We start from the raw sequence: 19,311 nt of genomic DNA on the forward strand, positions 1-19,311 counted from the left end.
TTAGAGCCATTTAATCAATTATAAACCAGCCGCAACAAATGTTACAGACATAAATTAGAAATTTAATTTTTTTTCTGCTGTTTGCGGCAAGTTTACAATTTATCTTTTTCCAAAAATTGACCTTCTATGTATATATATTTATACTTTTGGAGGTAGATTTTCGGGCAGAACATCGACCTTATGCCGAGCGCTCCGCCGCTCCGACCGCTCGGACTCGGAACTCGGAACCGCCATAAGTGAATGAATCTATAGTTAATTTATGACGTGCATACATGTTGACAACCTCAACGTAGGTGTTTAAGTATTAATATATTTATACCATATAGTGTAACCTAAATTATAAAGATTATTGAACACATGTAATTGACTTGATTTTTACACATTATTTTTAACACTTTAATGCGCAGTGTGAAGATTCGAGCTTGCGTGTGCGGTACTTCCGATGTCGCGTACACAAAATGGTATTCAAGTATATAATACGCTGAAACGACCTACGCTTGGAGTACGCGAAAAATACAATATCAACAGAAATGGCTTATCGCATTATAAGGAGCCGACAGAAGAATTTTTGCACCCCCCTTTAGTAAGTAATAAAGATTTACAGGTTTATTGGGAGATTTTTCGCTTACGCGAAACCGATCGTATATTTGTACAGGCTTTTAATTTGTTTAATCAAACAATTTATTACGTGTTAGTATTCTTCCCCATGTAACAGTGTTTTAATTTACAGAAAATTTCAATATCAATTTGTCGATATAGTTTGTCTCACGTACGTTCAAGACAATTGACAGAATGAATCACTTTCGTCTCTGTCAATACTTACTTTTGCCTGTATATAGAAGAAAATTGAATAATTAAAAATGAGCGAAAGGAAATTCACAAAAGGCTTAGGAAAGCCTGGAATGGCTGCACAACTTCGTGAGACCGTTTCTCAAGTTGTGCGTGAAAAAACTTGCCAGGTTGTTCTTTAACATAAATTTATTATTATTGTCAATATAATTATTATTATTGCTAATTCGTTTGAAACTAGCAAATGTTACTTTTATGTTATTATCTGCTGTTACGTTTTTAGAGTAAATTACATGTAATCGAACCTATAGATTTTGAAAGCTTTATTGTTAAAAATAAAACTGTCATAATCAATGATAAGTATCGAAAATTGCTGTTGTATCCAATAGATGATGTTACAGTGAGTAACTTTATTTTATCCAATGTATAAAAAAACTGATAAACATAACATAATTATACTTTTGTAGCAAGTTGCCATTCCTCGAGATCATCGCACCGTTGTTCCCAGTGTACCAGCAGAAATCCCAGATGAAATCAGTATATTTACCAAAGAGTGCATCAATAGTTACTCTACTGATTGGAATTGTATTCATTATAAATATTCAGCTTACAGTGGTTCATATTTTGATCTTGTTTGGTAAGTAATTTACCCCATACATTGTGTGCAGTTTAATACTTGATGATTTAATCGTTTCATTCAAATAATTTGACAAATTAGCGTGAAAGAGGAAATGTACGAAAATGATTTGGAAAATCAAGTCTACGAAATGGACATCCAAATTGATCAAATCGATAAGGTGAATATTTATTGCAAAGTTCATTATTTTATTTAATTATTAGTACAACTTTGTTTATGTTTAGGAGGCAATGACAAATTTAAACGGCCTTGACAAGCGGGGTTATCTGATGAAGGGATCCGAGATCGGGTCCAGCGATCGAATCATATTTTCCAGCATTGGATCAAAGTCCTTCAAAAGACGCTTTTGCCATCTCAGACAGCAAATCGATGGCACGTATGTTTTAGAATTTTCCAAAGATGATAAAAAAACGGACGTCAAAATTGCCAATTTAGATTTTTGTTCGGAAATTGTACGAAACAATAAAAGAGGAAAATATTGTTTTGAACTAAAAATGACTGGGCCTCACAAGTCATATGTTTTGGCTACCGACAATGAAAATGAGCTGCAAGATTGGATCGCCAAATTGAATGATGTGCTTCAACATTACAAGCAGCAAGAAGAAAACCACGCGGCCTGGTTAGAAAAAACCTCCATGACGCAATCACAATCTAATCAAGTAAGACACAGTTTCGTTCCTTGTGTTGGATACATTGATCCATTAATATGCTATGAGTGTGTAAATTTGTTTAGGTTTTCGGTACATTAAAGAGTTTGGAGCAAAGTATGAATCCGCAACTGATACGATATTCTCAAGAGACAGATGCGAGTATTGGGTCTGAAAGAAAAAAACAGAGAAAACGATTATTTCCCATGTACTTATTTCAGAATAGCAAAAAGTTTTCTTTGCTCAATGAAAACGACTCGAAACCCTATAGAAAACAGTTTAACAGAAGAATTTTTATAAAATGTGAAAGCATTACGTTCAAACTGCAAGCTTCAATCAACGATAGTGAGTTCTCGAATCAAGTCGAGCCGTACTTTACCACTTTAAGCGTGTTTGATGTGAAAAAAAATCGTAAGCTGTGCGAAAACTTTTATTTCAACGTTAATAACGATTTTGCGTGTCAAATTTTCAAAAATGCTAAATACGCGGAATCAAATGGTTCAACGGACATCAATGACGAAGGCACTTTCAAATTGTGTAGAGAATTCAATGGGTTTGAGGCTGTTTGGTTGAACGATCTCAAGCAAGCGGTAATTAACATCAGTGATCCTCATCCAGATATATTTCTCGTTGTAAGGATAGAAAAAATTTTACAAGGCAACGCGCATCAAATTGTCGACGCTTATGTACGGGCTGACAAAGACCCTCGCTTAGGTGCGAAAGCGCATAAGCAAATGCAAGCTTATTTACAACGGTATGAGTATAACACTGACTTTATCGATTTTTGAATAAGCATCGCTGCACGAGAATACACCTACGTACTGAATGGACGCCTTTTGGTTTTCCAGATTACAAAACTATAGAATGCCTTTTGCTTGGTCTGCCAAGCCGCTATTTCGTTTGTATAGTAACGAATTGGAAACGTGCTTGGATTTCCCAGCTATTTATCGGCAAGATGGGAACAAAATTAAAGATGAGGAATTATTAAAATTACTTTCGGATTACAGAAAGTAGGTCTGATTGTATAAACACACACCCAAGTTTATGCATATTTCAAACATTTTCAAATCTCTCTTTTGTTTACAGATCAGATAAATTCAGCAAATTGGCCGTGATACCTGGGAGAATAAAAATAAAAATGGAAACTGTAACCAAAAATCCAGAAAGTAAAGATATTTCATTATTATGCGAAACAACGTCTTTATTTGGTTGTTGGAAATCTTTTTAAATTTATTTCAGATACATTATCAACTTTTTTGGAACCTTTGCATCCGTTTCCTGTTCCACCGACGTCGAAAGTTACCGTGGAAGTTGCAGAGTTTGACGGTGTATCTGAAAAAAATATTTACCCATTCACGGCATACATCAACAACCTTTATGTATATCCACAGAATCTCGCATTTGACACTCAAAAAATATTTAATAGAGCAAGAAATATTGCGTGCTTTGTGGAGATGAGGGATGATGACGCCGAAACGACGCAACCTTTAAAAGTAATCTTTAAAAATTTGTCTTATTATCTTAAACTGTTTGTTGGTACATTCATTAACAAAAAATTCGTATGTAATTGTTGATTTTGATTAACGTTTCTTTTTTTTTTTTTTTTCTTTTTATTTCCAGTGTATTTATGGGCGTCCCGGCTCTACTCTTTTTATTTCGAGAACTTCTTGTTCCGTTTTACATCATAATGCAACTCCGTGTTGGTACGAAGAAATAAAAATCAGACTTCCACTTCAGCTTCACGCCAAGCATCATTTGCTTTTTACATTTTATCACATAAGTTGCGATGTTAACAAAAAGAAAGAATGCAAAGTTGAGTCTTGCATTGGTTACTCTTGGCTACCTTTGCTGAATAAAGGCCGGTAATGCGTTTTTTTTTTTTTTTTTTTTGTTATTGTATTAAATATTTGTTTTTCATTAAATCAAGCTTAATTGATTTTTCAGTCTCATTTTGACGGATGCCAGTAAATACGTATTGCCAGTGGCTATGGATTTACCAGAAGGATATTTATCCATTCAGTCCCTGGGTCTTGGTAGAGGAGTGCGTCGAAAAGCTTATAACTCGAGAACTAGTGATAAATCAAGATTACGGTACATTTTTTTTTCTTTTTTTTTTTTTTTTCAGAATGCTGGTCCAGAAATATCATGGATAGATTTTCAAAAGTCGATATTCACTGTATCGCTGCAAATCAATTCAACAGTTTTGACTAGTGATATCAACTTGCACAACCTATTTGCTCATGTAGAAAAAATGTTGAAATCTGTGCCAATTTCCGTGCCGTCTGATTCAGAAACTTGCAAAGTATTGAGATCGGCTTACGACATTGGATTGGGATCCATCGTAAAGTTTTTACCGACAATTTTAAATAAATTATTTACTTTATTGACCTCTCGGACAAGCGACGAAGTGGGCCAGTGTATTGTCAAATTATTGATTCATATGGTTAACTTGGTATATGAAGCGGGTCATCAAGAGATATTGTTTTCTTACGAAAAGGTGATGCTCGCACCAATTTATTTTTAAACCAATTAACATGTCTTCATTCAATGTTCCAGTTTGTTTTTTCATCAATCATCAGCTGCAAATCCAAACCGAACGATGCAACTTCCCCAACAGTTCACGAACGTCTCGTGAAATACTTGTCAGTTTTATTACAACCGATAAACGTGGACTTGGTATTTTTACAAAAATTTATCCGCCATTCGAGACTTATTTTCAACCTCATAATTAAAAGCATGGCTCAATATCTCTTTGCTTTGGAGCGCATAAAGGTAAAAGTATCTTGTTAACGTTTACAGCTATAAGGATTTTAAGCTCCTTTTAATGATCATTACATTGCAGATAAATCGATATGAAAGATTTTCCAAAGATTATCAGCAGCAAATTGAAACTTTTTTGCTAATGATTTCATCGTACATTGAAAACAAATGTAAGGATGCACCTATGGAAAGTCACACGCTCAACGAAAGTTGTGCTCAATTTTTCAAGGTAAAAAGTAAAAAGGATAAATTTTCAAGGAACGTTCAAACCAAAATTTTTATGTATTTCAGCGTTGTCTGACATTCATGGACAGAGGCTTTGTTTTTAAATTAATAAATTTGTACATAATGAAATTCTCTACGAGCTCGGCCACTCACGTACTGCAAGATTTAAAATTCAAATTTCTTCGCATAATTTGTTCCCACGAGCATTACGTTATCTTTAATTTACCATTAATGCACACCCGAGTACTATCCAAAGGTAATAGGTTTTTATAAATGATTACAATAAAGATAAATTTTTTTTTTCTTTTTTCTCGTTATCTATTGTCCGTTTTTGTAGGGGTAAACGATACTGCAGATGAAAATGACGGTACCTTGTTGATTTTCCCTTTGTTCACAATACGTTAATTTAAAGCATCTTTATCGTTTAATCAATTTTATTTTAACCTTTTTAGATTCGTTATACGACGATTATTATTTATCTGAAAATTTTTGCAAACACCACTTTCTCGTAGGACTAGTGTTGCAACAATTGAAAATCTCTCTGAGTGAAGCAGAATCTGTTCGAACCATGGCCATTTCTACGCTCAAATACTTATTGGCCAAGCACGAATCGGATGATAGATATCAAGATAAGGTTTAATGAAAACGATAAACGCTTGCAAGTACCTATTTAATGTAAAACAATAATTGTACCATCATGTATTGCAGGGTCGCATGAGTAGAGTAGTGTATTTGTATATACCATTATTGAGCATAACATTGGAGATTTTTGATCGTTTCGAAACTGTCGACGACTTAATCGATAAATGGACAAATGCTCGCCACACTAGTTGTCTCGCGTCCTGTTCTTGTCAATCGTGCTCAAACAATTTGACCATTTTAAGAAGTGACAATGTCGATGATGTTGTTACAACGACGAGTACACCGATAAAATTGTCACTCAACAGGTAAGGTATATAGATACACCAACACCTATATAAATATACGTGTAAGATCAAATTCACGCCAAAATTTTGTATTCGCAGGTGTTTAGCACAAACGGATTCACCACTGAAAAATTGCGTCAACGTTCGAAATTCTGCATACTTGGCAGCCATAGCTGGACACAATTCCATGGGCAATGCTTGTAAGGTCCGTAATGCCCAAGCAGATTTGCCGGAAACAACTAATTTATCGGTTCAACCGATGCCATCTCAAGAAATAATGATGTCTTTAGAAATGAATCATGACTTAATCGATGAGGAAAAAAAAAAACACTCGCGGTCCATTAGTTCGTCGGGTTCGGCTGCGTTCGTTACCCCTAGAAAAGATAAATTTTCAAATGTAGACGTGCAAAATTTATTGATTTGTTTTTTATTTGTAATCAAGCATTTGGAAGAAGAGCATTTAAAAGTTTGGTGGCAACAATGTAGTGACGTTGAAATACATAAATTTTTGTCAGTGATGGAGTAAGAAATTGTTATTGTTATCATTATTTTACTTTTTATAGCTACAAAGAATAATTGAATTTGCAAGCTTGCAGTATTGTTAACATTAATTTATTTCATTTCATTGTGACAGGTTAAGTTTACATCATTTTAAATATACTGGTAAAGAACAACAAGCTGTGATATCGATTCATCACCATCAAGATAGTTCCATCAAACCAAAGTCAACCAAGGCTATGACTTTACCCGCCAGGATAACGCCCCTTGAAATTTCAAATAACAATTCCACTGCCTCCAATACGTTGCAATCTCAAAATTTAACTGTCCTTGGTGATAGATCTGTATATAATAATAATAATAATAATAATAACAACAACAATAATGATAATGACGATGACGGTAAAAAAAAGCAACGTACAAAAATACAGGCCAACTTGGCCGTGGAAGTTGGACTCGTCGTTCTCGACTGTTTGGGATTATTCTGTCGACATTTTGAGGTACATCATAATACCATGTGACCCATTAAATTTGCATTTTTATTTATATATACACGATCACCAAATTGTACCTACATTTAAGGAAATATGATTAACAGGATGCATTATTGCAAAACGATAGAAATGATTCTATCGTACAACAAATTGTCAATATTTACTTGACTTTTCTACAAATCGATCAATCTGAAAATTTGTTGCGTCACGTTTTTGCGGCAATGAGGTCGTTTTTGAATAATTTTTCTGTAATTTTGTTCAGAGGTAAGTATTGTTACTTGCCGAAATTAATATTTTTCTCGATTTCGAGCCAATGGCAGTATTAATATTATTCACGTGTTGTTACAGGTAACGCACTGTTATGTGGACGATTATGTTACGAACTGTTAAGACGTTGCAACAGTAAATTAAATTCTGTGAGGCAGGAGTCGTGCGCCCTGCTTTATTTGCTCATGCGAAGCAATTTCGAATTCACCAACCGAATTGGCTTAACAAGAGTCCACTTGCAAGTAAATACGAATAAGATCCTCACATCGTTTAATAATAATAATAATTAAAAATCATTAAATTATCGCATTTCGTTGTCCATAGGTAATCATTTCTGTTTCTCAGCTCTTGCGAAACGTAATCAATTTGAATAATCCACGATTTCAAGAATCGTTATCGTTAATGAATAGTTATGCTTCTTCGGATAAAGTTATGAAAGGAACGAATTTTCTTCTTGAGGTCCAAGACTTGATCAAACGAATCAGAACGGTGTTAATGTCCACGACACAAATGCGGGAGCACAAAAATGATACCGAAATGCTGCTCGACCTGCAATACAGACTCGCAAATTCATATGCTAGTACACCTGAATTAAGACACACGTGGCTCGAAACGATGGCACGAAGCCACGTGGAACACGGCAACTACTCCGAGGTACATATACCTAGGAAGGCAAATTTATTATTTTTTTTCCCTCATTAATATGTTTATCATTATAATATTGATAAAAAATAATAATAATAATGGACTCGAAATGCAGGCTGCTTGCTGTCAGTTACACATTGCCGCGCTTATGGCGGAATACTTGAAACTGAAGAATTTAAACGATTGGGGGGCAGAGGCTTTTGATGGGATATCAAAAAATATATCGAGAGATGAAAAAGATTTGAAATTCGATACCGGCATCCAAGATATACATTATAATAGCCAAGTGCTGCTTCAACAGTTGGAGTCTTGTACGGAAATTTTGGATAGAGCAGAAAGATTCGAAATACTTGGTCAATTGTATCACTTGATTGTACCGATTTATGAGAGGGACAGAAATTACGAGGCCTTGGCTAAATGCTATTCACATCTGACCCAGGCGTACAGTAAAGTCGTGCAAGTTAATAAAAGTGGAAAAAGACTGCTCGGACGATTTTACAAAGTCTCTTTCTTCGGATTGGTAAATATATATACATGTATACATATACATATATATATTTTTTTTTGTTTCTACAGTTGCAAAATTATTACACGAATATTATTAGGCCCACTTTGAACGAGAGCATGGCGCCGAGTACATATACAAAGAGCCTAAAGTTACTTCGTTATCAGAAATCTCGGAACGTCTGCGCGACTTGTATTCCAAAAAGTTTGGCTGCGAAAACGTCAAGATAATCATGGACTCTGGTGACACTAGCGTCGACGAATTAAATTCGACAATAGCTCACATTCAAGTAACTCATGTTACACCTTACCATCATGACGATAATGCCGAACCCGAGGCCCGCCAAACGGAGTTTGAAAGAAATCACGACATTGACTGCTTCATGTTTGAAACGCCTTTTACGCGGGACTGTGCGAAAAGCCGAGCAAGCCCACAAGATCAGTGGAAACGGCGTACTATTTTGACAAGTAAGTTCATAATTTCTTGGTTGCTTTGAGCATTTTCTGATATTGTACTTTTTTATTCCTTTCATATAGCTCAACGCTCATTTCCCTATGTTAAAAAACGCATCAAAATAATATCAAAGAAAACTATCGAATTAAGCCCGATACAAGTTGCTCTGGACGAGATGAGACAACAAGTTCAAGAACTGCAGAATGTGACGTTGACGAAGCCTGTAGATTTAAAAAAATTACAACTCAAGCTTCAAGGCAGCGTATGCGTTACGGTGAATGCGGGCCCTCTGGCGTATGCATGTGCATTTTTGAATCCTACGCTGCGCTGCAATTATCCCGATGACTTGGTTTTAGAATTGAAAGATGTGTTTGGGTAAAAAGAGTATACGTTTATTTACGCTCACTCACAAAGTATACCCAATCAATGCCCTCATTGACTATTTTCTTTGTTTTTGTTTTCTCAGAGAATTTGTGAAAATTTGTCGCACGGCTCTTCAAATAAATAGCAAATTAATTTCGTGCGATCAGTATCAGTATCAGGAAGTGCTGCGTGAAAACTACCAAAAGTTGTGCAACAACTTATCATCAGTATTGGGAGATTCGGTCTGGCCAGACGAACATGCCAATAATTTTAAACGTAACAGCGCGGCTCTTTTTAGTGCCATCAGTGGCACGACAAACAGCCATTCGAGCACAGCTTGAGAGCTAATTTAAAGACTGACGGGTGCATTATTAAGTATATATTAGACGACATCACAAAATAAATAAGTAGCAAATTTTTATTACCAAGGATATTTATTGGGTAAATTATTTGTACCTTTTTGCTCTTTGTATATTTAGAAAAATTTTTTTATACATGTGTGATAAAATGAAACAAAAAAATCTACAACTCTTGATTAAATACACTTTTGTTCATTTATTTTTTTTCTTTAATATTAGAGAATTCTCAAACTTTATTATACAACTATACATAATTACGTTTTTTTTTCTTTCATGTACAAGTGTACAAGAAAATAATTTCAGAGGTAGTAAAAAAATTTCACTTGTTTCGATGATAGGTTTTTAAGCGCCGAAAATGTACTAAACTGCCTCGAGCGATCGTCACAAATACCGTACCCAACAACCAGTAGCTACTGGGAAAAAAGTGTCGAAATAAAAAATAAAATCAAGCATTGCCCAATGCTTTTTGTTCGTTCCAAACTTTCAATAATTCATCTGGGTCGCCGTAGCCGTGCGAACTGATTACATATTTATAGTTATACTTTGTGTAATCTTTCTTGTAGAAATGAAATTCTTCGCAGTGAAACGGTTCTATTCCGGCTTTTTTTGCAACGAGAGCCAAAAAGATGTCATCGAATCTAAAATATTTAGTATACATGCTAGCAAAATACATGTCCAAAAGAGCCTCCTTTGATAATACATAAGATCCAGCTGTTACATATGGTGGCCATAAATGATATGGGTATTCTTTTAATGAAACATACCACTTTGAACTTTTGTGCCTGTGAGGCGCGGATCTAAATGTAAATCCAGCAAATAATCTAACGTCTTCTGGCAATTCAAAGTCAAATAATTGTCGCCTCTTTCGAGATGACATTTTTATCCTTGGCCTTGTTATTTCGACAAATTTAACTGTACTATTTGAATCGAGTTTTTTATAGCCATAACGTGACTTGTACAACCATCCGTTACTTTTGTTGCCAGTAATTTCAGCGTTTAGTCCAATCAGAGATCTCTTTTTTCTGAACGGTTCAATTGCTCCTAGAAAAAAATACGCATTAGGTCGCCATAAACGGTGCTAGCATTCTGCACAATTAATGCACATAGTGGGGTGTACTTACTTTCATTAAAATTAACACCGTCTTTTAAATAATCGGGATATAAAGTTGGATTTTTCAAAAATTTCAAGATATTTTTCACAGAAATGTACATGTCATCGTCAACAAACACGTAATATTTTGAGTTGAGACAAAACTTGAAAGCCCAATGAAAACCCATCATAGTTTTTATGGTATTGTTATAATACGAATCTTGAAAATCAGCTTGAACAATGTCTTGATATTTAATTGATTCCGCGTCAATCTTTGCTTTTACTTGATCGTCATTAGAGTGTACACCCAGTAGAAATATTGTTTTCAGTGGCACATCGGAGAATCTTTTTTCAAATCCCCATGAATGACGAATAGCTATTCTGTTGGCAAAGTTTTCAACTGCAGATTTTACCAACAGGACTATACGTAATGTTTGAAATCTTGGTTCTAAACATTTATTACGGATATCACGAATAAATGTGTAATTGTAAATGTTTATTGGTGAAACTGATGGTTTTTCATTGTGACGCAAAGCAGCTACAAATTCATGTATATCTCCTTTGTATGGATATGAGAAATTTTCATCAAATGTCACTTCAAACATATGAGTGAAAAGACCAAAAAAATCTAAAATAAAAATTAAACTACATCCTATGCAAATGTGCCTCAACTTGATTGCAAAAAATAATTTTGCAATTTTTGTACAAGCAGGTCGCAGTATGCAATGCATTTTAGTAAAATTATGTTTTTGGCACCATTATTGTCCTTCACATGGTAAAATAATAAAATTTGATCGTCAATAATCTGCAACATGAATGTTTTTTGTGTTATTATTTTTGTCAAATACTTGACCTTTATTTAGTAATGCGATAAATTATAAAAAGTAGACAAAATTCATGCTCACTTTAATGTCACTTCAAGTGTTGATTGTTGCCTTTTACTGCCAAGTACTGCTCAATTACGATTGCACGTTGCACTGAGAAAGAGAGCATACTTATGGTGGAATATTGAAACGTATTCAGAAAAGTTATGTATATATTTTTTTCGTCATCCCCGATCCCCGACGGTAAAGTTTGTTGTTTACGTCCGCTTAGTATAGGACGTAAAGCGACAAATGTGTACGGCCGCTGGATTTCTTACCGTCCGCTGAGCGAGGCGCTTCTACGAGGTCCATGCTCTCAAATGCACAATTGCACACTGATTATCTATCTATATATATATGACATCTATAACGAATATTGGCATCCATGTATATATATGGCGGCCAAGTGTTGTGTTGTATAGTTGTATTTTTTTTTGACGGCCAGACGCATGTTAGTGCTTAGTGCGCATTGTCTTTTCACCTTTTAATGCCTTCTGCTATCCGCCTTTATCGTTGCGTCGAGTCGGTTCACGCCTATATTAAATACTTATAGCGTTGCCCGTTTTTTTACCTTCTCTTACTCGTTTACCGTATGATCTGTTTCTCGTCTCTTGTGTACGTGTAATCAAAATAACCACTACGTGTTTTTTTAACAAAATTTATTTCAAGTTTCGAGTTACTTGTAGGTAATAGTCTGGGAGCCAGGGTACTTTTCGTAGCCGATGGAGGTCCATGGCTGCACCAAAGTTTTTTTTATGTATTTTGATGCGCTGAATCCGATTTTCGAAGGTGCTTGGCTGTAAAGTTGGCCGATTAATTGTTATAAACATTTTTTATAAACAAATAAGAAATTTTCATTTTTTTGACATAAAAAAATTTTTTTTAGATTCTTTGGCCAATTTTCAGACAAAAAGTATTGTCATTTTTTCGTAAAACCCTTCTTTTACGAGTAAAAAATTCACGAAGTTTCGAAAAACAGGGTTTTTCACGAAATTCGACCATGCGTTGCACATTCATTAATGCACATTTTTTAATCCAACACGGCTTAAAACTTTCGTATAATATAGTACTACAATAATATGGAATGAGCAATGTATGATTTGAATTGGATTTTTATCTAGCAATGCCTCATCGTTAGGTCTATTGCGCGCTTACGCGGTAAGTATGTACTGGAGACCACGCATGAGAGTTCATTATGTTTATTTATAAAGAGCTGCATTTAAACTTTCTTCCGGTATTTTCACTTCTTATTTGAATGTCTAAGGATGCACATCATAAAAATTGTTAGGTAGCATATTGTTAAACAATTTGTTTAAACAAAATTTTTTTTTTATTTATCTATCATGTTTTTAGCAACAAGAATCTAATAAATGCATAAATAATTCCCAATAACCCAAATATTAGTGTTATCTACAATTTGTACATTTTACAACATGAAGCATTTAGGTGACATATTAACTTAAATTAACTGAATTCTTAGTCTCAGTTTATCATTTGCATTGCATAAACTTGTTTTACTACTTACCCTTTTTCCTTTTTACAGTAGAATATCGAAAGAAAGTTTAAATGCAGCTCTTTATAAATAAACATAATGAACTCTCATGCGTGGTCTCCAGTACATACTTACCGCGTAAGCGCGCAATAGACCTAACGATGAGGCATTGCTAGATAAAAATCCAACTCAAATCATACATTGCTCATTCCATATTATTGTAGTACTATATTATACGAAAGTTTTAAGCCGTGTTGGATTAAAAAATGTGCATTAATGAATGTGCAACGCATGGTCGAATTTCGTGAAAAACCCTGTTTTTCGAAACTTCGTGAATTTTTTACTCGTAAAAGAAGGGTTTTACGAAAAAATGACAAGAATACTTTTTGTCTTAAAATTGGCCAAAGAATCTACAAAAATTGTATACTTACGTCACTCGGCCGTAAGGTGGCTGATGGACGGCTGCGTGATGTCGACACACTCCACGCGGCACGCGGCCGTACATCAGCCACTTTACGGCCTCGTAAGGGCTCGGGCACATGGAACCGCGTAAAGCGTAAAGCGTATCGCGTAAAATTATAGGAACAGGGAAAGTTAGGTAAGGTACGCTTTACGCCTTTAAGCGAAAAAATTTGTCATCGCGCACATGGAAGTAAAAAATACGCGCGTAAGTGTTTTTAAACCAATTACAGCGAGTATTTCGTTGGCTTTGCACATGCTGTCTCGCTCGCACTCATGGCAAAAATAAAGTTACGCCCGTATTTTTGTACCCATGTGCGCGATGACAAATTTTTTCGCGTATAGCGTAAATAAAGTATGCAAGCTGTAAATACAGTCAGCAGCTAATGTCAACAACAACAATTACAGTATCAATTGTATAATTAACCGAATTTCTGACATGGATGAAAAATAAATCGTAAGAACTTTGGGAAAATTGTGGAAAGTCTATACGACCTACGCAATGACCCAATATCGCAAAGAAAAAGTGAAAAGTGTAATGATTAAGCTGTATGAAATGTATTAACGGCTCTCAAATAAAAAGAAAAAAAGAAGTATATACTTGAAAACTTTTTTTTGACATGTACGCAGGTTATAATTCACTTGCGTTGAGAACTTCGAAAGCTTTTTTTGTTGACAAGACAGCAGCTTGGTCAACTCCCCTCTACGTCACACTTACGCGATACGCGAGGCTAACCTTCCTTACTTTTACGCGATACGCGATACGCATTACGCTTTACGCGGTTTCATGTGCCCGAGCCCCAACCCTCAACCCCCAAGTCCCCCAACTCGTAACGCAATATACTTACTAATACCTACAACGTACATCAATGCGAATATATCGATACATAAGTACGACAGTACGAGAGCAAAGTACCAACACTACCAACCACACATGGGCACCACACACAACAATAACCAAGTACTGCTTGCATGCAATAATATTTTTCAATTACGTGCCAAATTGTCAATGTGTTTATGCACAAATAAAATGGTATAGTACACAAATAGAATACACCTCCCTACGTCCCTAGGTCCCTACACCATGTTATTATAATGTTGTTGATGAGTGTTGAAAATTGAGAATGCAATACCAAGTACTTGTTTGTCAATAGCTATAGGTACGGCTGAGGCTGACTCTGATATGCGATATATCAATCTAACCGTAGAAGTATACTTACCCTCTTCGAGAGGGGGGAAATTGAACATTGAAGATACAAATTCTACACACGCAGTCTTATTTTGATACTGAGAGCTCGATTCATTTGACTTTAAACCTCAAACGACGTGACACGGTGTTTATTAAAAATCATGTACATAAATGTTGTATGAATCAATCAATTAATTAATCAATGAAAAAAGTTTTTCACCCATCACTTGATATTGACACACGTTTTTTTTTTCTTTTGAGAGCACCAGGAAGAGAGAGCTAAGTAGCGCGGCCGTTTGCTGCTGGCTGGATACTATACTTAGTAGTAAACTAGTAAGTAGGTATAAGTGTAGTAAGAAGATGGATTTTTATTGCGGCATTGGGTTATATTGTATTATGTTATATAAGTATTGGCAATTGGCAAGAATGAACGTATATATACATACTTACCTGATGAGCTGCTGGCACCTAGTTCACTAGTTGGTGGCTGCGCTGGGGGGGTATTGTGAAACTTATTCTACCTACACAGCCTACACTACGCCACGCCACAACTTGACGTCACGTTACAATGCACAAGTAAATAGTAACATACCGTCAGTCTGTGGTGTGGCGTGGTGTAGAAGAGTAGAAGTTACGCAATACCCCCCCTGACACGTGACACCGCCGTCTCACCTGACACTGCTGACTGTAAATATAGTGCTGACCTCCTCTCTCTTTACTTTGCATGGTTATTGGTTACTGGTTACATTGATTACCGCGCGCCTTACGGCTCACAGTAATTGTTACATCAGGTTACATCACGTGCAGGTCACCCTTGTTATTTATTCATTGTTTTGTTTTGGTATACTGACCCTTTTGTTCTTAAATGAGGGTTTTAGTGCGATTCTTGTAAGGATAACCAGGTATAAGTCACTTGAAGAGTTGATTTTTGAAAAACAGTCATCTACTTGATAGGAGATAATTTGAACTGCTTAACCATGGACTTTAGTAAACTGCAGGCATATCAACAAACTCTATTGAACCAAGTGTATTTGCAGGTGAGCATGTGATTCAAGAAATCTTTAATAATCAATCGTTTACTTTTCCATCTAGTTTGTTTGTATTAATAGTGTATTAATATATCATTAATAGTGCCAAATGTAAAATTACAGGAGACAGAGCAAAACGAGAGTCGCCTAAAGTCCTGGATAGAGCACAAAGAAAAACACTTACAGATAATTCAAGGAATAGAAAAACTAGTGCAGGAATTGTCTGTTAATTGTATGGTGCCAATTGGAAAGAGAGCTTTAATGAAAGGAAAGCTTATGCACACCAATGAAATACTTGTTTGCATCGGGGGTGGATATTTCGTCAAATACAGTGCCCAACAAGCAATAGCGTTATGCAATCGAAGAATCAAAAGTAAGTGAATTCTTTGCTCAGAAAGGAAAAAAAATTTATGAGTTATTCAGCAATGAAATATCGTATTTTTTTCAAATAGGTTCTGATGAAATGATCAGAAAGCTTGAAGAAGAAAGAAATTTACTTCAAGTCCGAAGAATGCTACCTCTGAACTGCGGTGCATTTGAATCTGAAGACTGTAAAGATATTGTTGAATTTTGGGATGAAAAAACCTTACAAGATTGGAAACGTAACTCCTATTATTAAATTGTATTTTATTGCATATTTTGCATAATTATTTAATTATATATTATTTTTTAAAGATAAACATAAAACGAGGGAAAAAATATATCGAGAAAAATTGAAAAACTCCAGCAGCAAAACTTTGGAAAACGAAATTACCCAGTATGAGCTATTCAAGCGACTCGATGAGTTGGAATTGCAAGAAGAACTGGCTAACAAATTAAATAGGTAAAATTTTAATTTGACAATAATTGGTGGATTTTATAGTTTCTTGTTAAATTGTTACATTATTTAAGACGAATCACGACAATAAACTTTTGAAATTTTTTTTAATAATTGTGACTTTTTGTTATTTAATTTACCTCATCTACATACTCAGGCTGGAGAATAGTGAAAGTATTTTTCATCAACCATCAGAAGGGAATATAAAAAAACCTATAAATGAAAATTTAGATAAAAATGAGTGTGAAAACGATGATAACGAGGACGACGACGACGACGATGATGATGATGATGATGATGGTGATGATGATGGTGATGATGATGGTGATGATGACGACGACAATGGCTATGACAACAGTGATGGCCATGGTGAAAGTAATAATTGTACCTATAGAAATCATCAAGTAAATAAAATAAGCGGAAAATTTGAAGTTTCTATCATTAAAGAAGAAGATAACGTGTGTAAAAAAATCGCAGAAAAAGAAATGCATTACAAGAGTTATGAGGATAAAAAATTGAAAAAATCAGAAAGAAGGGTTTCTTTCGCTGATCCTCAGTTTGTAGAAATAGAATCAGTCGCTAACGGCGACGAACTCAAATATGTCAAAACTAATGGAGACGACCTCATCAAGATTGAATTTAGGCATTCTCAGACCACAGCTTTAAATTTAAAAAATAATTATAAAAATGACATAAATAATCCGAGTGATGTTTATGACATTTTTTCCAAGCCTAAATCAATACTCAAGATTTCATCGAATGTAAATTATGTTAATTATGTTTATGAAAATACACCATTGATAGAAGAAGATACTTTGCAAGGAGAATGCAAAGATGAAAATAATCAACTTGAAAAGTCTACTTATATCACTGTAAGTGTAATTAAATGGAAAATTTACATTACAAGTGTTAAAATTTTTTGTCCAATGTTACAGGTAGTTAAAGACGTTAAAGAAAAAAATTTCGACAGTCCTATGACGGAATCTTTGGGAAAAACTAATAAAAATCGACCAATTAGCAGATTTAAACTAGAAAGAACACACGAAAAGACAAAATAATTTTGTTTTATAATTTTTAATTTTGTATGATAAATATTATGTAGATATTATTCATTACTCTAGAAGGCTCCGCGATGGACTTAAATTCTGTTTGAATGTAAAATAAAATTATTTACTTGCTCTTTGTACCCCTCATAATGTCAATACATTTTATACAAATTGCTGTTTTATATTTACATAACTTTAGATTATGAAAAAATACAAGTAAATTGTTGCGCATAATTTTTTATTTGCATTATATTTAATTCCACCAATACCCCCTTGTCAGATGTTTTTTTATGTATCTCAATACTCATTTCTAGTACCCTGTCACTCTTTTCCCTCTTGTACTGTCCCTATAGCTAGAGTGAAAAGTTATCCCCTCTGACGACTCTGTCAATCCCCCTCGGAACAATATTTGCAACAGTTATATATTATTGATTCTGTATGCTGCAATTTCCTCAACAAAAGTCGGTGTCGAATAAATTATCATGGCAAAATTTTGTGCACGAGATTATTTTTTCTATTTTTAATACTTCAATTACTCAGAATATTATTTCCTCAAAGTTATCAACAGTATTTGTGACATTCAAACTTTGTTTTAGCAAGAATTGAGTAAAAACTCAAGTAATTTTGCACGCAAATTAGATTCATCCTAAAACGTTGCAATATACACACACATTATGTATAGTGATGTTAGTGACATGCGATTTGCAAGCATTGCAATGGGGGGTATAACAACAATAAGCAACAAGTGAAATGAGGAATAAAAAGTCGACAAGCCAATTAAACTGACAATGACAACTTATAAATTAACTTTCGATTATTCCGTTAATAAGGACATTCTAATCACGATAATAAAAGAAAAAGTATACCCATTTAAGTATTTAATAAATAAGCTAATCGCTATAATTGCTTGTCCATATACCTGCATGTGGCCAGAAAAACAGCGATACGAGGTAAAAGTACGATGAGTGAAAGCGCTAAATGAGGGTTTGCATAATTCCGGCAAGCTTATAGTATATTTTCCCCAAACGTTTACATAAGTACAATACCCAGGTACCTTTTTCTTACTTTTGCAGTTTGAATAATGGTTCCCGTATTGCACATTTCGTGTAAAAACTCAACCTCTTGTAATAGTAATGTAATAATAATTACAAGGAGAGAGAGAGAGAGAGAGAGAGCAGGGGAGAATAGTGAAAAAAAACACGAGTTGGAGAAGGATATCTTGTGTGTGTGTGTGTGTGTGTGTGTGTACGTGTGTGAAATGATTAAGTATGGAAGTGGTGACATAATATTATTGTTGCAGTGCCTATACGTACTGGGTATATAGCAAACTATTAGCAAATGTGAAAATGTCTATGTAATAATGTGGTATATAATAAGTAATATGTGGAGAGTGTATTATAGTTTTATCCCCCGTCACTGACGGTGACGGGCCGTCAGCGGGCAAAAGACATGCGCGTCGCTTTCTCTCGCGTTGCCGTGTACCGCGTACTTATTTCGTGTTCCCCCTTCTTCTCCAGGGGGTAGGTTCAGGTATATAACTTACAAGTAAGTAGATAGGGTTCGGTACAGGTTGGACGGACTGTAAGTATAGGGCATGTAGTGTACATACTTACCTACAAGCTTCATGCAAGGACCTTTCTTATCTTTTTTAAGTAATTACTTACAGCCAGTTTATAGTTGTTGTATCGGACTATTCGGTTATCCGCACAGTACTTATTAACGTGTGTTTATAAACTATCGGACTGTCATGTGTGCATCA

At 34.9% G+C, this 19,311-nt stretch overlaps 3 protein-coding genes across 4 annotated transcripts; 2 read left to right on the forward strand and 1 right to left on the reverse strand.

The window, feature by feature from the left end:
* The first annotated feature begins 257 nt into the window (after positions 1–257).
* On the forward strand, positions 258–9,640 carry Ziz (dedicator of cytokinesis protein Ziz). Its single transcript, XM_089591404.1, has 28 exons — positions 258–289; positions 408–583; positions 731–959; positions 1,073–1,189; positions 1,257–1,426; positions 1,508–1,586; positions 1,654–2,085; positions 2,160–2,827; positions 2,922–3,083; positions 3,160–3,239; positions 3,313–3,566; positions 3,694–3,935; positions 4,018–4,114; positions 4,199–4,570; positions 4,630–4,845; positions 4,916–5,062; positions 5,125–5,314; positions 5,511–5,692; positions 5,767–6,005; positions 6,084–6,506; positions 6,619–6,982; positions 7,081–7,240; positions 7,325–7,485; positions 7,568–7,897; positions 8,004–8,408; positions 8,494–8,860; positions 8,930–9,221; positions 9,313–9,640. Exons 3-28 carry the CDS (start codon positions 861–863, stop codon positions 9,548–9,550), a joined length of 6,486 nt encoding a protein of 2,161 aa, XP_089447530.1. The 5' UTR covers positions 258–289; positions 408–583; positions 731–860; the 3' UTR covers positions 9,551–9,640.
* A 20-nt stretch (positions 9,641–9,660) lies between these two features.
* Positions 9,661–15,012, reverse strand: brn (beta-1,3-galactosyltransferase brn). The gene is made up of 4 exons (XM_089591407.1): positions 14,338–15,012; positions 11,564–12,318; positions 10,690–11,463; positions 9,661–10,609 (listed from the first exon to the last, which is right to left on the reverse strand). The coding sequence occupies exons 3-4, from the start codon at positions 11,387–11,389 to the stop codon at positions 10,014–10,016; spliced, it is 1,296 nt and encodes a 431-aa protein (XP_089447533.1). The 5' UTR covers positions 11,390–11,463; positions 11,564–12,318; positions 14,338–15,012; the 3' UTR covers positions 9,661–10,013.
* On the forward strand, positions 14,969–17,786 carry uri (unconventional prefoldin RPB5 interactor). 2 transcript variants are annotated; one of them, XM_089591405.1, is made up of 7 exons: positions 14,969–14,994; positions 15,532–15,698; positions 15,813–16,062; positions 16,142–16,291; positions 16,365–16,512; positions 16,664–17,378; positions 17,442–17,786. In XM_089591405.1, exons 2-7 carry the CDS (start codon positions 15,639–15,641, stop codon positions 17,562–17,564), a joined length of 1,446 nt encoding a protein of 481 aa, XP_089447531.1. In that variant the 5' UTR covers positions 14,969–14,994; positions 15,532–15,638; the 3' UTR covers positions 17,565–17,786. The 2 variants fall into 2 exon arrangements, with proteins under 2 accessions (XP_089447531.1, XP_089447532.1); XM_089591406.1 differs by lacking the exon at positions 14,969–14,994 and adding an exon at positions 15,076–15,348.
* The last annotated feature ends 1,525 nt before the right edge of the window (positions 17,787–19,311 follow it).

This window comes from Copidosoma floridanum, unplaced genomic scaffold (genome assembly GCF_036245765.1).
Source record: "Copidosoma floridanum isolate Cflo_tuat_1 unplaced genomic scaffold, Cflo_Japanese_pri ptg000013l, whole genome shotgun sequence".
NCBI lineage: Eukaryota > Metazoa > Arthropoda > Insecta > Hymenoptera > Encyrtidae > Copidosoma > Copidosoma floridanum.

What these genes read in the sequence shown, in the direction of transcription:
- Ziz (XM_089591404.1), top strand. Translation starts at nt 861, where the DNA reads ATGAGCGAAAGGAAATTCACAAAAGGCTTAGGAAAGCCTGGAATGGCT. An exon ending in AAATTGATCAAATCGATAAG is followed by an intron (nt 1,587 to 1,653) that starts GTGAATATTTAT and finishes TATGTTTAGGAG; the next exon opens with GCAATGACAAATTTAAACGG. An exon ending in TGTAACCAAAAATCCAGAAA is followed by an intron (nt 3,240 to 3,312) that starts GTAAAGATATTT and finishes AATTTATTTCAG; the next exon opens with ATACATTATCAACTTTTTTG.
- brn (XM_089591407.1), bottom strand. Translation starts at nt 11,389, where the DNA reads ATGCATTGCATACTGCGACCTGCTTGTACAAAAATTGCAAAATTATTT. An exon ending in CGGTGTTAATTTTAATGAAA is followed by an intron (nt 10,610 to 10,689) that starts GTAAGTACACCC and finishes ATTTTTTTCTAG; the next exon opens with GAGCAATTGAACCGTTCAGA.
- uri (XM_089591405.1), top strand. Translation starts at nt 15,639, where the DNA reads ATGGACTTTAGTAAACTGCAGGCATATCAACAAACTCTATTGAACCAA. An exon ending in AACCTTACAAGATTGGAAAC is followed by an intron (nt 16,292 to 16,364) that starts GTAACTCCTATT and finishes TATTTTTTAAAG; the next exon opens with ATAAACATAAAACGAGGGAA. An exon ending in CTGGCTAACAAATTAAATAG is followed by an intron (nt 16,513 to 16,663) that starts GTAAAATTTTAA and finishes CTACATACTCAG; the next exon opens with GCTGGAGAATAGTGAAAGTA.